General features: G+C 52.7%; 2 protein-coding genes across 2 annotated transcripts; both read left to right on the top strand.

Annotated features, from left to right (window-relative positions):
* The first annotated feature begins 279 nt into the window (after positions 1–279).
* Positions 280–13,382, top strand: SLC44A4 (solute carrier family 44 member 4). The gene is made up of 21 exons (XM_052649135.1): positions 280–316; positions 2,205–2,253; positions 2,727–2,800; positions 2,938–3,016; positions 3,953–4,052; positions 4,136–4,261; positions 4,423–4,483; positions 5,908–5,992; positions 6,076–6,159; positions 6,444–6,679; positions 6,768–6,867; positions 7,508–7,600; positions 7,853–7,955; positions 11,169–11,419; positions 11,505–11,599; positions 11,711–11,814; positions 11,926–11,999; positions 12,212–12,282; positions 12,386–12,480; positions 12,612–12,696; positions 13,261–13,382. Exons 1-21 carry the CDS (start codon positions 280–282, stop codon positions 13,380–13,382), a joined length of 2,124 nt encoding a protein of 707 aa, XP_052505095.1.
* A 392-nt stretch (positions 13,383–13,774) lies between these two features.
* Positions 13,775–17,692, top strand: NEU1 (neuraminidase 1). The gene is made up of 6 exons (XM_052649167.1): positions 13,775–14,058; positions 14,441–14,633; positions 15,338–15,600; positions 16,293–16,475; positions 16,660–16,882; positions 16,996–17,692. The coding sequence occupies exons 1-6, from the start codon at positions 13,897–13,899 to the stop codon at positions 17,220–17,222; spliced, it is 1,251 nt and encodes a 416-aa protein (XP_052505127.1). The 5' UTR covers positions 13,775–13,896; the 3' UTR covers positions 17,223–17,692.
* The last annotated feature ends 815 nt before the right edge of the window (positions 17,693–18,507 follow it).

The following is an 18,507-nucleotide window of genomic DNA, read 5'->3' as shown; positions in this document are numbered from 1 at the left end:
GTGTGACTGTATTACAGTTGGAAGTAGTTTACAGAATTCTAAAGGATTTTCTTAGAGTGTGTGAGTTCCTCAGGCCATGGACCATGAGCCCTGACCTGACCCACATCCCAGGCTTTCCTTCCTGCACTCCAGCTTCCAGCGCTCAGCTGAGTCCAGAAGGAACTCGAGTGCGTCGGGGACCACAGGCAGGGGAGGGGCTGTGACGTGTGCAGAGGGCGGGGCTGGTGGCAGGTGAGCCGCCAGGTCTCCTGGGCTCCAATCACTCCGGGAGACTGAGCCATGGGGGGAAAACAGGACCAGGACGAGGAGGCCTACGGTGAGGCAGAGGGCTGGGGGCAGTGAGGCTGGGCTAGGGGCCCGGAGACCGGTCAGGGAGGGGAGGCCTGCTCTGGAAATGGTGGCTGGGTTACCCCAAGGAGAGGAGCTGAGGGCAGTCGTGGTCCCCAAGGGGAGGACCCAGGAAACAGCTGATGGAAGAAAGGAGATAGCGTCAGGGTTCTTGGAGGAGTATGGGGTTCAGGGACTGGGGACCATTGCTGGGAGCCTTTGAGGAGTGAAGCTGTGATCTCCATGAGAAGGGAGGCTGGAGTCCCTTGGAGCAGGGGGCACTGTGTCACGCCTGAATTCCGGGGCCCCCTCAGAGCATGGCCCTTGGAAGTGAAGCCTGAAGGAATCAAGGTCAGTGTCCTGAGCAGGGGAAGGAGTTCAGGGGCTGGAGGAGTGAGCCAGGCTCTGTGCTGCTGTGGGGAGGAACAGCTGGGGTCCCCGAGAAGAGGGGGAGTTTCAGCCAGGACTCTTGAGTCTCCAGGAGGGGAAAGGTGTTGGAGTCTGCGTGCCAGGGACTGTGAGGAATGGCAGGGGCAGTGGGTTCTGCTGAGGGCCCCTGTAAGGAGTTGGGGCAGCAGATGTTGGTGGAGAGGGGGCTGGGGGCCTGCCTCCAGGATCCCTGTTAGGAGGGAGCCCAGAGGAAAGAGGCAGCAGCCTGCTGGGGTTCCTGTGAAGGGTAAGGCCTGAGGAGGAAGGAGATGGCTTGTCTCCAGAGTGTCTGTGAGGAACAAAGGCTGGGAGCCTGCCCCAGGGGTCCCAGGGATTAGTGTGGGGGTGGGGTTGGGGAATCTGCAGGGAGAGGAAATGGGGACCAGCTTCTGGGATCCCTGTGTGCACTGAGGACTGGGGGCCTGCCTGCAGAGAGTCCCTGGGGTTCAGGGGCCTGCCCTGGTCGGGCCAGGAGGGAACCCCAAGGGAGGGACCTGCCCAAGACAAGGCTTGGTCAGAAGGGAGGTAGGGGAAGGAGCAGTGGGGACGCCCCACAGACTTCCTGGAGAGGTTTTGGGTCAATCATTGACATCATGTCCCAGAACCACGGAGGGACAGAGTCCAGGGCACCTAGGAGAAGGGGCCACACCCCTTCCCAGATTCTCACCCCCCCCCCCCCCCCGTGTCCCACATGGGACCCTGGCGGCCTGGCCCCACCTCCTCCCCGTGTGTACTCAGGGAGGACCAGGAACCGGACTTGTGGCCACAGCAATCTCAACTGCCGGCTCAGGTGTCAGCCTGACCGCTCCCCCGGAGAGGACACTGGCAGCAGCTGGGGACTAAGGTCCCTTCAGGGCAGGAGGTCTACAGCGTTGGGGGTGGGTCTCCTCCCTCTCCAGGTCCTACAGGAATTGATGCCTTTGGCTCCAGCTTCTTTCCCCACAGCCTGGGGCCAGAGAGTGGAGGGAAGGGCTGGGGCAGATGTGGGAGGGACTGTGCCCACCCTGAGTAGGGGTGCAGAGAGGGGGAAGGACAAGGACTGGGATGTGAGAGCCACTGAGATGACTGAACACAGAATCCCATGTCCCAGCCAGAGAAGAGACTTGGGAGAAAGGAGCCAGGGTGGAGGAAGGAGGTGAAGAGCCTTGAGGTGTGAGCGTAAATGACCCATAAAAGGCCGCCCTTCCCCCCTACCTCCAAGGCCTCCTGGTTGGAGTTCACAAGGAGCAGCAAAGTTGCTGAGCAAGCCTGGATCCCACTCTCCGTGTTCTCTGCTCTCCCCTCCTGCCAGCCCTGCCCCTCTCTTTCTCCCTCCAAATTCCTGAGTGCCCTTAGGACAGGGCTTAGGGTAGACCCTGCGGTGGGTAGGGATCTGGAGAGACTAGAAACTGGGGGAAAGAGATGCCTCTCAATGTCTCACTCCCCACACTCCTCCCCCTGCCCTTCAGGGAAACCAGCCAAATATGACCCCTCCTTTCGAGGCCCCATCAGGAACAGGTAAGTTCTGGGTACTGTGCTGGTGGGGGCAGGGGGCTGGGCAGGGTCTTGGTTTTGCTTTCTATTTACTGGAATATTGTTAAGAAATTTGTGGAAGGAAAATCTCCTGCCCCAGGAGAGTGGTGGCCCTGGGGAGACTGTCATGGGTGGAGGGGGCCCAAGGAGCTTTCTGGGCTGCTGGTGATATTCTGTGTCTTCAGCTGGGAGCTGGCTACACGGGCAAGTGTCCTTTGGGAAGATTCACCCAGCTGAGCACTTCTGAATTGTGCCCTTTCCTGTGTTAAACTTCAGAAGAAAGTTTACTCGTCCAGGAAAAGGTTTTTCTTTAAAAAAAAAAAAAAAGGTTATAAAATTAAACCTACCCATGCCTACTTTCTAGCATCCCCCCAACTCTCCAAAGTATGACTCCTCCAGACCATGCTCCCCCTACTGCAGCACCCCCTCTTCAGGTGTCTTCCTCATTTCTCTCCCAGGAGCTGCACAGATATCATCTGCTGTGTGCTCTTCTTCGTTTTCATTCTGGGTTACATCGCCGTGGGGATCTTGGGTGAGTTTCTGGCTGGGCAGAGCTGGGGCAGTGGCTGGGGGACATTACTGCCCCAGGGAGGGACCATTCCATGGCTGTTCCCTCTTAAGTCCCTGTGCTCCGCTCCTGATGATTTATCTGCATGTCTCTATCTCCAGCCTGGGTGTACGGAGACCCCAAACAAGTCCTCTACCCCAGGAACTCCACGGGGGCCTATTGCGGGATCGGGGAGAACAAGTGAGTATGAAGACAGGAAAGGGGGCAGGAGGGAGGTGCAATAGGGCATGGACTCTACCTCAGCTTCCCTGAATCTCACCATGTAGAACAGCCCCCACTGCTGGCCAGCGGCTTCCCAGACACCCAGAATTGGGAGGCAGCAGAGTCATGGTTGAGTGCGTGGGTTTTAGAGTTCAGAGATGGGCATTTTCATCTCCAGCTGCACTAAGTTCTGGTCTGTGATCTCTGGCAAGAGACTCAAACCTCTCTGTACTCGGAGTTCCTCTTCTGAAACACAAAGATGATTCCAGAAGCAACACTATCAGTTCCAGCATGCAGAAAACACTTGATACATAATAAAGCTGCTGGGACTTCCCTTGTGGTCCAGTGGCTGAGACTCCATGCTCTCAATGCAAGGGGCCAAGTTTTGATCCCTGGTCAGGAAACCAGATCCCACATGCCATAGCTAAGAGTTCACATGCCACAACCACAGATCCTGTATAACTGCAACGAAGATCCAGCACAGCCAAATAAAAAAAGTAAATATATAAATATTTTTTTAAAAAATATAGTAACATTCATATGGCATTGACTATGTTCCAGGCAGGCAGCGTACTTTACACTCACAAACTCATTTCAACCTTGTGAGGCAGGTACTATCATTTTACATCCGATGGAACTGAGGTGGTGAGTGGTTAGGGTCATAAAGTTGGGTGATGATCTGGCTCCAGAGTTTAAGCTCTTAACCATCTGTTAGCAGTGGCAATGCTGAGTTCCTCTGGGAAACTCTCGGCTGTCTCCCACACCTCCCCAGCTGGGCTGAGCTTCCTGCAGTCAGGAGCTGGGTGGTGCGTGTCTGGGTCACACTGGCCACATCTAGAGGTACAGCTTTGGCAGTCCTTCTCTCTCCCTGAGCTTGACCAAGCGCTCATGCATATGTTTCCTTCTCTCCTGCAGAGAGAAACCATATCTCCTATACTTCAACATCTTCAGCTGCGTCCTAAACACTAACATCATTGCGATCGCCCAGAATGGCCTGACGTGCCCCACGCCCCAGGTCAGAGTCTGGGGCCTGCATCTGTCCTGTGATCTCCCCCCAGGGTCTGGGTACCAGCCCCTCAGCATGCTCTCTGCCCCCAGGTGTGTGTATCCTCCTGCCCAGAGGCCCCATGGACCGTGGAACCGAAACAGTTCTCACAGACGGTCGAACAGGTCTTCTACGCAGCAGATAGGAAATTCTGTCTGCCAGGGGTGCCTGGGAACATGGTGAGTGCTGCCCCCAACATCACTGCTGTCACCAGGGAGCGTCCATAATAAGGAAAGATGGGAGGGGGAGGGGGAGATGATCGTGGTGGGAGAAAGAGGATGGCTCCTTCCTTCATCCTGCTCTGTGTCTGTGTGTCTGTCTGTCTTCCCCCACCCTCCAGCAAGTACTCCAAAGCCTGCAACAGGAGCTCTGCCCCAGTTTCCTCCTGCCTTCCACTCCAGGTGAGAAGCCACATTCCTCTCTCAGACTCATCCAGTCCTAGGTTTTTGAAGAAACCAGGCTCAGAGAGTCAAGTCACACAGCTACTCTGTAACAAAATAGGAACAGGCATCAGGTCTTTGCTTTTTTTCCTCTGCTGATCATCCTGGAGTCCGATCACCAGTGCTTATTATGCACCTGCTGCATGCCAGGCTCCAGGGACAGGTGAAGTGAAGATGAAAACTGCTTCCTAGGTGCTGAGATCAGAGGTGTTCACAAAGCAATTGCATGAGATTACCACAAGAACATACATGGGTGAATGTACACACGTGCATTTATGTGCAGGCACAGGAACAGACTGGAAGGACGTTCACCCAAATGTTAAAGGGACTGTGTCTAGTGATGGAATCACGGTTGATTTTTTTCCCCCCTGTATGCTTTTTTTCCCCAATAGTGAATGTTATTTTTAACAGAAAAAAGAAAAGAAAAGAAAATTGCGGGGAATTCCCTGGTTGCCCAATGGTTAGGGCTTTGTGTTTCCACTGGAGGGGGCACAGTTTGGATCCCTGGCCAGGGAGCTAAGATCCTGCAAACCTCATGGAAAATACTTTCCACGGGAAAAAAAAATTTTTTTTAACTATAGCATGAGAAAAGATATCCAACTCTCAATGTGTGCAATAGGAAGTATCTCCAAATGGGTGCTCCAGAATCAGATAGATCTGGGTTTAATTTCTGGCACTTTCCAGGTGTGTGGTCTTAGGTAAATAACTCAGCCTCTCTGAACCTTATTTTCTTATCTTTAGAATGTAAATACCAAAGCAAGCATGACAAAGCTGTTGTCAGGGTGGTGATAAATGGCTTTGTAGGCACATAATAGGTGCCAGAGGAGAGGGTTGGGGGAGGGGTGAGAAGGCTTCCTGGAGGAGGGGAGATGAAGATGGAGCTGAATGGGGCATAATGGATGGAATTTCTAGAGGAGGGAGAGCAAAGGTACAGAGGGGAGGGGAAAGGGACTGGGTTCAGACGATGGGGACTCACAGCCTGGACATCAAGCGTGGGCACTCTCCACGGTAGGGCGTCTAGCAGAGTGACCTTGAGCCTGGAATGCCAGGTCCCGCCTGTGCCTTGTCTCCCAGGCACTTGAGCAGAGGCTGAATTGAAGGGTGGCCGGGGTGGGCGTGGAGGTGCTGCAAGAGGCAAGAGGGTCTACCCGAGGCAGTGGCAGGGCATGGAAGACGGGGCATGAAGAGACAGTGAAGGCAGCTGGACTGGGCTCCTCGGGGCAGGTGCTCCCTTTCTGCTGTGGAGTCAAGAACTGCCCTCTGCAGGGTGCAGAGCCCTTCTCTACTGGACAGAGTAGCAGCAGATCGGGGGTGGGGAGCGGGGGAGGGGCCAGAGACTTTGAAGTCAGCTCTGTGGCCCCCCTCCCCCGGTTCTCTCCCTCCAGCTCTGGGGCGCTGTTTCCCATGGACCAATAGTACGGTGCCCGAGCTCCCAGGGATCTCCAACACATCTATTGCCCAGAGCATCAGGTGGGCACTCCCTTGCCCTTCCATCTCTGTCCCGCCCCTCCTTCCCACTCACAGCCCCATCTGACTCTCTCTCTCTCCAACAGTGGTCTTCTCGACAGCCTCAATGCCCGTGACATCAGTGTCAAGATCTTTGAAGACTTTGCCCAGTCCTGGTATTGGATTCTTGTGTGAGTCACCAGGTTCCTCTGCCCTCTCATCCTTCTTTTCTCCCCACTGTGCTTCTCTGTCCCCTAGACCACCGTCTGAAACAGAAGCTTTGGGCAGGGGAGGAGGAGCCAGAGGTCCAAAAGGATCCCAAGTCCAACAGGATTTATAAGAAAAGCAGGGGGTGGGGTGGGGTTGTTCTGATTTGGAGACATTAGGGGTTTGAGGAAAGACATCTGTGGGCCTCTGCACAGGGAAAGATCCGAGCAATGTGGGGTGACCCTCACTTATGTTTCCCTGCCCACAGTGCACTAGGCGTGGCTTTGGTTCTGAGCCTGCTGTTTATCCTGCTTCTACGGCTGGTGGCCGGGCCCCTGGTGTTTGTGCTGATCATAGGGGTGCTGAGCGTGCTGGCATATGGCATCTACCACTGCTGGGAAGAATACCGTGTGCTGCGGGACAAGGGCGCCTCCATCTCCCAGCTGGGCTTCACCACCAACCTCAGTGCCTACAGAAACGTTCAGGAGACCTGGCTAGCCGCCTGTGAGTGCCCTGCCTACCGTGAACCACTGGCTGCCCAAAAGCTGCCCTGGCCTTGACCCAGGCCCCTCTGCCCCCTGTCTACCCTCAGTGATCATACTGGCTGTGCTCGAAGGCGTCCTGCTGCTGATGCTCATCTTCCTGCGGCAGCGGATTTGCATCGCCATCGCCCTCCTGAAGGAGGCCAGCAGGTCAGGCCTGCCTGGGAAGGAGAAGGGGCAGAGGGCAAAGGGCGGGCCCGAAATGGGAGCGCTGGAAAGGTGGCAGGGCAGTGGAGGAAAGGGGGTAGAACAGCATGGTGATTAACACTGCTGTGAAGCTTAGCCTTTCTGTGCCTCAGTTTACTCATCTGTAAAATGGAGGTGGTAATAGTTCCTATATTGTAGGGTGGTCATAAGAAATTAATTAGTGTCTTGTCAAGTGCCTAAAATAGGAAATAGGCCCTTACTGTCCCTAAAGCCCCCCCTGGTGGCTTCTCTGTGACTCTGCTGCTGCTGCTGCTAAGTCAACTTCAATCGTGTCCGACTCTGTGTGACCCCGCAGACGGCAGCCCACCAGCCTCCCCCGTCCCTGGGATTCCCCAGGCAAGAACACTGGAGTGGGGTGCCATTGCCTTCTCCATCTGTGACTCTAGTTTCCTCTAAAGTTCTCTTGAGCCTGATTTATTCAATTCAGTTCTTCCAATGAACACCTACTATGTGCCCAGTCTTAGGGGTATGGGGCAGGCCCTGGAGAAGGCAGAGGTGTGGCTTGTGCCAGGGTCAACCCCAAGAGAGGATGGGGGGGTGGGGGGATGGCCTCACTGATGGACTGCGCTCATCTCCCTTGCAGGGCTGTAGGATACATGATGTCCACCATGTTCTACCCGTTGGTCACCTTCGCCCTCCTGCTTGTCTGCATTGCCTACTGGGCTATAATCGCTCTGTATCCTTTGCCCACATGGCTCACCCGTCCTGAAGCCCTTGGGGGTGGGGGCAGGACAATACTAGTGCCGTCGGAAGAAGGCACCCCTTCTGCCCAGCAGACACAGCCCTGCCATGACAGCAAGCACAGGCTGAATTTCAGCCCCTCCGTGCAGTGAGCAACCTGCTCAAGCGCCCGGGAAGGGGTGGCTGAGGAGGGGAGGGGGTCTGTGGAGGCCCCCCCGTCACCGTGCTTTCTTTGACTCCCCTCTGGATTCCTGGCCACATCGGGGCAACCTCAGTACGTGTTCTGGGCGCCCAACAGCAGTTTGCCTGGCTGTGAGAAAGTGCCCATGAATACATCATGCGACCCCATGGTGAGGATCTGGGGGTGTCATGGAGGGCGTCGAGAGGGCTGAGGGGAACTTAGAGGCCAAGTGGTCCAAATCCCTCATTGTGCAGAGGAGACAGGACCAGAGGGGGCAAGGGGCTCACCCAGGGTCACACAGCAGGCCCCTAGCAGACTCCAGATCTCCCACAGAGCACCTCTCCCTCCCCTTGTGCTGGAAGAGGAGGCGTGCTGTGCCGCCAGGCCCTGGGGCAGGCAGATCCCAGAACATCGCCCTCCCTCCTCAGGACGTTTCTCTGCCCAGAGGAACATTAACCACTTCATCCTTTCTGTCTCACTTCACTTACCTGTCAAATGGAGATAATCTTAATATCTGTGCTTCAGGGTAGCCGAGAAGATGAAAGGACACTGGGTACATGAGAGTGCTTAGTATAATGCCTGGCACCTGATAAGAGCTGGTATCTGTAGGTGGGTTTTGTTTAGGTTATTTTTAGTCTTTCTCAGAACACACTGTTCTAGGCAGTAGGCAGGTGGGTTCCCTGAGTGCTCAGGAGAGAAACTACTTCCCCAAACTCTCCTCTGTGAGCTTCCCAGGGAGATGGGGCTGGACTGCTGGGTATTTACTGTCAAAGCTTTCATGTGGCCACTGCATCAGAACTGGGACCATGGGCTGTGCCCGCAAGCATTGTTGTTTAGTTGCTCAGTTGTGTCCCCACTCTTTGAGTCCCCATGGACTGTAGCCCACCAGGCTCTTCTATCCATGGAATTTCCCAGGTAAGAATACTAGAGTGGGTTGCCATTTCCTTCTCCAGGGGATCTTCCTGACCCAGGGATGGAACTTGTGTCTGCTGCATTAGCAAGCAGATTCGTTACCCCTGAGCCACCAGGGAAGCACGCCCACAGACGTTTGCCACACACTGAAAAAGGAGAGGGAGATCACTTAAGGAGGATCCAGGCACTGCTTATACAAAGCCCCAGATGAAGTAGTTGTTGCTTTCAACTTGCTTAGGACCTAGCGGGTGGCAACAGACACAAACCCACAATTACATAAAAAGTGGAAAGTAGTTTCCCTCTTGCTATAAAATTTCAAACATACAATCAGTCTCAACAGTTACCAAGATTTTTGTCACATTTTATGGAAAAACTTTCGTTTTGGGTTTGTTTGTTTGTTTGTTTGTTTTGCTGCATCACATGGCATGTGGGATCTTAGTTCCCTGACAAGGGATAGAACCCAAGCCCCGTGCAGTGAAAGGATAGAGCCTTAACCACTGGACTGCCAGGGAAGTCCCATGGAAAAAGAAGTTTGTTTGTTTAAGTATCATTGATGTACAATATTATATAAGTTACAAGTGTATAGACAGTGACTCACAATTTTTAAAAGGCACACCCATCTTATAGTTATTATGAAACACTGGGTATATTCCCCATGCTATAAGTATATCCTTGCAGCTTATTTTATACCAAGTAGTTATATTGCCCCATCCAGCTCCCCTCTCCCCACTGGTAACCACTAGTTTGTCCTCTATGAGTCTGAATCTTTTTTGTTATATTCACTAGTTGGTTGAATTTTTTAGATTCCACGTAGAGGTAATATCATACAGTCTATGTCCTTCTCTGTCTGACTTATTTCACTTAGCATAACATCCTCCAAGTCCATCCATGTTGCTGCAAATGTTCCTGTTTATGGCTGAGTAGTAGTTCACTGTATATATTGATATACACCATATCTTTGTCCATTCATCTGTTAATGGACACTTAGGTTTCTTCCACACCTTGGCAATTGAAAATAATGCTGTTATGAACATTGGGAGAGCATGGATCTTTTCCAATTAGTGGTTTGGTTTTTTTCTTTTTTTTTTTTTTGAGGGGTGATATATATCCAGAAGTGAAATTCCTGGGTCATAATGGTAGTTCTATTTTTAGCTTTTTGAGAAACTTCCCATTCTGTTTTCCACAGTGACTGAACCAATTTACATTCCCATCAACAGTGTACAAGGGTTTCCTTTTCTCCATATCCTTGCCAACATCTGTCATATTCTTTTTGATGAGAGCCATTGCAACAGGTACAACGTGATATCTCGTGGTTTTGATTTGTAGTTCCCTGATGATTAGCAATGTTGAGTATCTTTTCACGTGCCTGGTGCCCATCCACATTTCTTCTTTGGAAAAATGTCTGTTCAGTTCTTCTGCCCATTTTTAAATCAGGTGTGTGTGTTTGTTTTTCTTTTTTATGTTGAATTGTATGAGCTGTTTTTATATGTTGGCTATTAATCTCTTATTGATCATGTCATTTGCAAATATTTCCTCCCATTCGGTAGGTTGTTTTTTTCAACAGTTTCCTTTAATGTGCAAAAGCTTGTGAGTTTAGTAGGTCCCACTTGTTTATTTCCTTTGCTTTAGGAGACAAATCTGTGTTTTTTACTTTTTATTAGAGACATTTGCAGACACACACAAACATGGAGAATCCCCATACTCAGATTCCATAACATTCAGCTTTCTGTTCTTTTTCTCTGTCTCCCCACCCATTCCCCAAGCCCCTGCAATTTTTTTTTTTTTTCTGGAGCTTTAAGAGGCAAATTCTGAATACTGTGCCATTTCATCAATAAATATATTAGGATGGATCTCAACAAATAAGGACTTTTTAAAAGCATAACCATTACACCATTATCACACCAAGCAAAATGAACAATTCCTTATTATCATCTGGTACCCAGTCTGTTCAACTTTGCTAGAAAGTGTTTTGGTTGAAGCTGCAGAGGCTGCTCTGGAAGAGGACAGCTGATGGAGTCCAAGGGAGAGCTAGGCACTGGTCACACTGCTTCCATACCATTAAGGCCTGGCTACAACAGGGCTTCTCAGGTGGCGCAGTAGTAAAGAACCTGCTTGCCAACACACAAGATACAAGGGACAAGCATTCAATCTCTGGGTCAGGAAGATTTCCTGGAGTAGGAAAAGGCAATCCACTGCAGTATTCGTGCCTGGGAAATCCCATGGACAGAGGAGCCTGGTGGGCTACAGTCCACGGGGTCACAGAGCTGGACACAACTGAGCCGCAGCAGCGGCACAACAGCACAGCCTGGGAGCTCTTGTGCTATTGCAGAGACTGGAGACTGAAGGAAGCAAATTGTGCTCACACAATAGGCAAGCTGAACCCTGTCTGAACCCAGAGATAAATCTCCTAGAAGGAACGGGCTTCCCCAGCTCTGGGAAGCCTGTTTCCATCCTCTGCCCTCCTCCACAGGAGCAAGTGAACTCCTCTTGTCCCGGGCTGATGTGCGTCTTCCAGGGCTACCGGTCCACAGGCCTGGCACAGCGTTCTCTCTTCAACTTGCAAATCTATGCAGTTCTGGGGCTATTCTGGACCATCAACTGGGTACTGGCCCTGGGCCAGTGTGTCCTGGCTGGGGCCTTTGCTTCCTTCTACTGGGCCTTCCACAAGCCCCGGGACATCCCTACCTTTCCCCTGGGCTCTGCCTTCCTGCGCACACTCCGGTAAGTCCAGGGCAGAGGACTGGGAATTGTGAACGTAGGAGGCCCAGGGGTCCTGGGGCTGCCTCTGACCACCAATCCCCTGCAGTTACCACACAGGGTCACTAGCCTTTGGAGCCCTCATCCTGACCCTGGTGCAGATAGCCCGGGTCATCCTGGAATACATTGACCACAAACTGAGAGGTGAGCAGAGGCTGGGGGCTGGCCGAGGCTGGGCTAATCAGCTGTATCCCTGATGGGGCAGGGGCACCTATCAGGGGCCAGTGACCAAACATGAGCCTTTCTTATCCCCAGGAGCCCAGAACCCATTGACTCGCTGTATCCTGTGCTGCTTCAAGTGCTGCCTCTGGTGTTTGGAAAAGTTCATCAAGTTCCTGAACCGCAATGCATACATCATGGTGAGTGCACTATACGAGCAACCCCTTGCTCTGGGCACTCCTGACCCTGACCTCCCGCCCTGGCCCAGGTGAGCTCACCACAGCTAACTCTGAAATTGCCACCTCACCCAGATTGCCATCTACGGGAAGAATTTCTGTGTCTCAGCCAAAAACGCCTTCATGCTGCTCATGCGGAACATTGTCAGGTCAGGCTGTCACCACCCCCCACCCCACCCCTGTCATCTCCCACCCACAAGTGTGCTGTGCTCAGAAGGGCCTTGAGCTTGGTTTAATCTGCTACCTCCATCTTGAAATGTGAACAGCTTTCATTTTGCATCTATCAGCAAATTATGCAGCCAGTGCTATTCCCAGCCCAGGCAGGCCTCTTATCCCCAACCTATTCCAACCCCTTATACAGGGTGGTCGTCCTGGACAAAGTCACAGACCTGCTACTGTTCTTTGGGAAGCTGCTGGTGGTTGGAGGTGTCGGTAAGGACCAGGGCAGGGAGTTACAGGGACAGAGGACAGGGGCACTGGACAGTTTAAGAGGTGACCTCAGACAGTGATAGTGACGTCCAGATTTCTCCCATAGGGGTCCTGTCCTTCTTTTTTTTCACGGGTCGCATCCCTAGACTGGGTAAAAACTTTGAGAATCCTCAACTCAACTATTACTGGCTGCCCATCATGGTGAGTGACACGTTCCCACCTTCCCCCCAACTCCATACCTTTTCATCCTCCCACCCCTCCACCCCACCCCCACCCCCACCTCACTCTCCAACTCTCCAGAGGAACACTATGGGGAGCCTTGTGTCTTCCAGGTCTGCATTCTAGGGGCCTACCTCATCGCCAGCGGCTTCTTCAGCGTTTTTGGAATGTGTGTGGACACTCTTTTCCTCTGTTTCTGTGAGTGACAAGACAGCCCACCCCCACCCTCCACCTCCTCTCCTCAGCTTAAAAGTACCAAAACAGCGACTTTGTGAGTTACAGGAGCCAGAGCCTCTTCTAACATCCTCAGGTGTTTGGGAAGAACGGAGGGAATGAGCTCCCAGGTTCCTGGGCTCTCTCAAGAAGGGGCATTCTAGGGCAGAGACCTCTGGTATCTTCCCAAGAAAAACTAGGGAAGAACTTAGCCCCAGGAGACTTCCGAGCAGGTGGCTGTAGTGAGTGGGGAGTTCCTTACCATACTGTAGGCGTTTATTCAGTTTCCTGTGTACCAGGCTCTCTGTCAAGCAACTGACATGTATTTTTTCTGTTAACCCTTATCGCGCTATGAAATATAGTATCGTTCACCCCACTTTACAGATGAGGACACGATTACGTGATTACATAGGTTACAAAAACTGCTCCCCAAACCAGCCAGTGGTGTTGCAGTCTGGAAGCCAGGCAGCTGTCTCTTAGTCCCTCATTTTCCCGGGTAGTGGGGTTGGCTCCCAAAGGTTCGCTCTTACGGTCTATGTCGCGCCTTAGTGGAAGACTTGGAGCGGAATGATGGCTCAGCAGACCGGCCCTACTACATGTCCAAGAGCCTTCTGAAGATTCTGGGCAAGAAGAACAAGGGGACTCCGGGAGACAAGAAGAGGAAGAAGTGAGAGATGCGGACCTGATCCCGGACTGTCTCTCGCCTGTACAGCCTCCCCGCCTTCCAGATCACGCTTTTGTAGTAAAAAGATTTTATTAAAAAATTGCTATTTTGTTTTCTCAAAAATTCTCGGACTTTTATTTCATCCAAGATTACCTGCAGCCTTTTTAACCTCGCCGGCTCTTTAAAGTAGGTCCCGCCCGTATGACGTACCCCAGATGCCTTGACCAATCAAAAGGTTTCTGCGGAGTAATGCCAGCCCCCTTCACCCCATCCAATATGCTTCCCGCCTGGGTCACGCGCCCCAGGGCTTCAAAGACGGCCAATTGGAAGAAGTGGCTCTGAATCGCTGAAGGTCACGTGCAGAGTCCTGTGAGGACCAGTTAGAGTCGCGGAAGCGCGGCTAGGCGGCTGGGTGTGGGCCGGGTTTGGGGTAGACATCCGAGAGTTTAAAGGGCCGGGGTCAGTTGATCGACTCCAACCCGCGTCCTGGGGGCCAGGGTCGTGACCGCCGCGAGGGAGAGATGATTGAAGAGGGACCCGGTATAGTGCCCTTGGGCAAACCCAGGACACCGCGAATGCTGCGATTATGGGGAATCTGTAGGGTTCAGATATTTTCCGCGATCTTCCTGCTGCTGTTGTCTCCTGCAGGAGTCGGGGCCGGAGCAGAGGATGACTTCAATCTGGTGGGTCCCCATTCGCATAGCTCCGTCCCCGACCCACGCGGGCGGGACAGGGGCTGCTGATCACTTTCTCCTCCAAGGAACCCTCCGATCCCGTGTCCTCCTTTGCTAGTCCCTTTCCCTCTCTGGTCCTTGTCCTCTTTCCCTCTGAGGTCTCCCTGTCCCCGAGGGCTCATTCTCCAGTCGTGCGTATCCCCTTCCTCGCTCTGAGCCACCAGTTTCGCTCTAAACTCTCCTCGGGTTCCCCTTCCTAGTTCTGGGACCCCAGCTAGCACACCGGATCCCCATCACCGTGCCTCTCCCAGAGAAATCTGACTCCAAGCCTCTCTTCATTCACTCTAAAACCCAAAGTCACCTTTGTTATGTTGACCCTTCCTCTTCCTAGGTTCATCCACTTGTGACCATGGAGCAACTGCTGTGGGTGAGTGGGAAGCAGATCGGCTCCGTGGACACCTTCCGAATCCCTCTCATCACCACCACTCCTCGGGGCACTCTCCTCGCCTTTGCTGAAGCCAGAAAAATGTCCACATCGGATAAAGGAGCTAAATTCATAGCTCTGCGGAGGTCTATGGACCAGGGTATAAAGATGACTGGGTCACAAGACGTTGGATGGGTGGGGAGCTTGACCTGCCTTTAGGGCCCTAAGGCTGCTGGATCCCTGAGAAGTAGAGAGAACCTGAGGAGGGAAGGTGTCAGGGCAGTGAGCTGGAAATTAGGATCACCAAGGAGTTGAGCATACATTCAAACATTTATTGAACACTTACGATATACTTGGCATTGTTCTAGGTTCTGTAAATACAGTTATGAACAAAACAGAGCACCCCACCTTGCCTTCATAGGATAGGGGATGGGGGAGACAGACAATATACATAATAAATAACTAAATGTATTTTTTTTGTTGGGAGGTAATAAGTACAGTGGAAAAACACAAAATAGGGCAAGAGATAAGGAGAGTGCGAGAGCTTGACTGCAGTGTTAAGTACGTGACATTTTAGCAGACTCAGAGGAGATGAGTGAGCCTTGAGAAAGAGCATGCTAAGCAGTGTAACAAGCTTAGATGCCCCAAGGAGGGAGGGAGATATTCAATAAATGAGGAGTTTGTGTGGCTGGATGGAGTGAACAAAGGTAGAAGAAGGTCAGAGAGGTAAGGAGGGGCAGATTTTGTAGGCCTTGGGGCCATCATAAAGCCTTGGGTCCCTAGCCAGGAGGTAAAAATGGCAGGGAGTGGTGGAAAGGGCACCTTCAAAGTGCTTACCCTGGGTCTCTTCCTTTTTTTCTTTAGGCAGCACATGGTCTCCAACAGCTTTCATTGTGGATGATGGGGAGACCCCAGATGGGCTGAACTTGGGGGCAGTGGTGAGCGACACGACGACAGGCGTGGTCTTCCTTTTCTATTCCCTCTGTGCTCATAAGGCTGGCTGCCAGGTGGCCTCTACCATGCTGGTGTGGAGCAAGGATGACGGTGTTTCCTGGAGCTCGCCACGGAACCTCTCCCTGGATATAGGCACCGAGATGTTCGCCCCAGGACCGGGCTCTGGCATTCAGGTCTCCGTCCTGAGATGGGTGGAAGGAGCTGCCTTGTAGAGACTCTGCCCCAAAACAGACTCGCTCGCAAAGACAAGATCCTGTGAAGTCAGACTTTTCTGTTTTAGATGGGATTCCGTGGAAGAAAGGGACATCCTGGGAAGAACACTCTACCCAGGGAAGGTGGAATTTTGCCAGTGGCATTCTATTTGGGGGTTGTCCACAGGGCTGCCCCAAACCATGTAACAATCCATGAACCCTGGCATGCTGTAGTCCATGGACTCACAAAGAGTCGGACATGACTGAGCAGCTGAACTGAATCCATGTACAGATTAGAAAAAAATTAGAAAATCCCATGCAGATTAGGGAAAAAAAACCTCTCCTTCATTTGGGCAGACACAAGCCTGTGCCATGGGCCACAGCTTGGTCCACGAACACAGGTTAGGTTTAAGCTCCCATCCGATGCCTGTGGCTAGGCCTCCTTGTCCTTTGCACAACCTGTCCAGAGTATACCCCGTATACCCCCAAGAAGTTTATTCTGCCAAAAAGCTAAATTCAGTCAGTGGGTGTTTGCAAGGCTTGCAGGACCTGCAGCAAGGACAGAAGGGAAGGGGACTGGGTGTATCCTCAAACTTAGGAGGTGAGGGGTCCCCCTTCCCTGCCTGAGCCTCCTCGCTGTCTCTGTCTGCAGCATCCCGATCCTTTCCCCACAGAAACAGCGGGAGCCTCGGAAGGGCCGGCTCATCGTGTGTGGACACGGGACGCTGGAGCGCGACGGGGTGTTCTGCCTGCTCAGCGATGACCACGGCGTCTCCTGGCGCTATGGAGGTGGGGTCAGCGGCATCCCCTATGGCCAGCCCAAGCGGGAAAACGACTTCAACCCTGACGAGTGCCAGGTGAGGATTCCACAGGCTGTTCCCCACCCGCCCGACCTGCTCGGCCCTCCAGAGACCTGTTTCACTCACAGACCCTGGGTCTAGCTGCCCAGCTCTGTGCCAGTCAGCCTTACTCCCTCAGGGACGGGGCCCTGGGCCCTGGCCCTGCCCTGGGTCTTCCTGAAGCCCTCTTCTCTCCACTCAGCCCTACGAGCTCCCCGACGGCTCAGTTGTCATCAACGCGCGGAACCAAAACAACTACCACTGCCATTGCCGCATCATCCTCCGCAGCTACGACGCCTGTGACACCCTGAGGCCTCGGGATGTGACCTTTGACACGGAGCTCGTGGACCCTGTGGTAGCTGCAGGGGCTGTAGCCACCAGCTCTGGCATTGTCTTCTTCTCCAACCCAGCCCATCCAGAGTTCCGTGAGTATATGCCAGGTGGGGTGGGGTGGGCGGGGGTGCCCCTGTGACCGAAAGAAGGCCGCCTTGTCCAGGAGGGAGGCCCTTCGTCTCCCTGACTCTGCTGCTGTTCCCAGGAGTGAACCTGACCCTGCGCTGGAGCTTCAGCAATGGTACCTCCTGGAGGAAGGAGACGGTCCAGCTGTGGCCGGGGCCCAGTGGCTACTCATCGCTGACCGCCCTGGAGGGCAGCGTGGGTGGGAAGGACCAGGCCCCACAACTCTACGTCCTGTATGAGAAAGGCCGGAACCAGTACATGGAGAGCATCTCTCTGGTCAAAGTCAGCGTCTACGGAACACTGTGAACTGTGCACCTCCCATGGGGGCAGAGGGCCCTGAACTGAGCCTCAGGACCGTGGGTCTGCTGGAGGAGCCTAGAGGACTGTTCAACCTTCCTTTCAACTCTAGCCTTTTGCAAAATCAACTTATCTTTGACAGGGAGATCATTCCTTTAAGACTAAAAACCTGGCTTCTCCCACCCAGGAGGAGCTGCCCGTACCTGGGAGCTCTTCCCTTCCCCATTGTGCACTCCCTGCCCTTTCTGCCCTCCTGGGACAATGACTGGTCCTTTTCTTGGGCAGGGCTAGGTGGGCCTGTAGCATTAAATAAATGTGAACTCAGGGAACTGGGGAAGACTTACCTCTTTGGGGTAAAATACTGGTTTTGGAGAGGGTTGGTGAAAGCTCTAGGAGGGCAGGACATTTGGCTTCAAGAAAGGATGAGGGGCACCATGCACTTTGACTATTTATGAATCAAAATGTTTATAACAACATTTTTAATGAAGGAGAATGAATATTTGCAGGGTCTGTCTGTTTCTGTCATTGCGCGTCTTCGTGTCTTTTCCCAGTGCACACGTGTGGGATGGGGAGTGAACTTGGGGAAGGAAGCTAGTGTGCTTATTGACTGTGAAAATCTGTGACTCTGGCAAGTCAAATCCTCCTTTTGACTTCACATTCTTTCCTGTCACAGAAAAAGTTCGCTCTTCACAGACGTAATGAGGAGTAGGAGGAGGAACCTCGTAAGATAGTTAAAACCCAGCTGCATTGTAATTCTAAGGTGGGATAAGAAGCTGTCCTCCATGAAGCAGGAAGCAGGTGTGTAAAATGCAGGTGAGAAGCTTCTCCCAGGCCAGCCTGGCAGAGAAATAAGCACTGTGGCAATTACGTGTGAAAATAGCATTTCGTCCTAGAGGAGATGCTGTAAAAAGAGCCTGCAGCTGAGTGGGACAGCCACAGCTTTCCTCTGTATGGAAAGAAAATGCAATGCCGGGATAAGATGGTAAAACGTTCAGGACTTTTTTTAAATTTATTTCGGGCTGTGCTGGGTCGTCGTTGCTCTGTGGGCTTTTCTCTAGCTGCGGCGAGTGGAGCTTACTCTCCCTAGTGCTCAGGCTTCTCTTGTGCAGAACAGGCTCTAGGCACTCGGGCTTCAGTAGTTGCGGTTCTCTGGTTCTAGAGTTCACGCTCTGCTATCGTGTGGCACCGCTTGGTTCTTCCTCAGCACGTCGAACCTTCCTGGACCAGGGATCAGACCCGTGTACCCTGCATTGCCAGGTGGAATCTTATCCACTGCACCATCAGGGAAGTCCTC

Source organism: Budorcas taxicolor, chromosome 11 (genome assembly GCF_023091745.1).
Source record: "Budorcas taxicolor isolate Tak-1 chromosome 11, Takin1.1, whole genome shotgun sequence".
Classification (NCBI taxonomy): domain Eukaryota; kingdom Metazoa; phylum Chordata; class Mammalia; order Artiodactyla; family Bovidae; genus Budorcas; species Budorcas taxicolor.
This window is presented reverse-complemented; position numbering and strand designations above follow the sequence as displayed.

Coding starts and splice junctions, on each gene's coding strand:
- NEU1 (XM_052649167.1), top strand. CDS start 13,897: ATGATTGAAGAGGGACCCGGTATAGTGCCCTTGGGCAAACCCAGGACA. Junction 14,634..15,337: donor GCGGAGGTCTATGGACCAGG/GTATAAAGATGA, acceptor TTTTTTCTTTAG/GCAGCACATGGTCTCCAACA. Junction 16,476..16,659: donor TCAACCCTGACGAGTGCCAG/GTGAGGATTCCA, acceptor CTCTCCACTCAG/CCCTACGAGCTCCCCGACGG.
- SLC44A4 (XM_052649135.1), top strand. CDS start 280: ATGGGGGGAAAACAGGACCAGGACGAGGAGGCCTACG. Junction 3,017..3,952: donor TGCGGGATCGGGGAGAACAA/GTGAGTATGAAG, acceptor TCTCTCCTGCAG/AGAGAAACCATATCTCCTAT. Junction 6,868..7,507: donor CTCCTGAAGGAGGCCAGCAG/GTCAGGCCTGCC, acceptor TCTCCCTTGCAG/GGCTGTAGGATACATGATGT.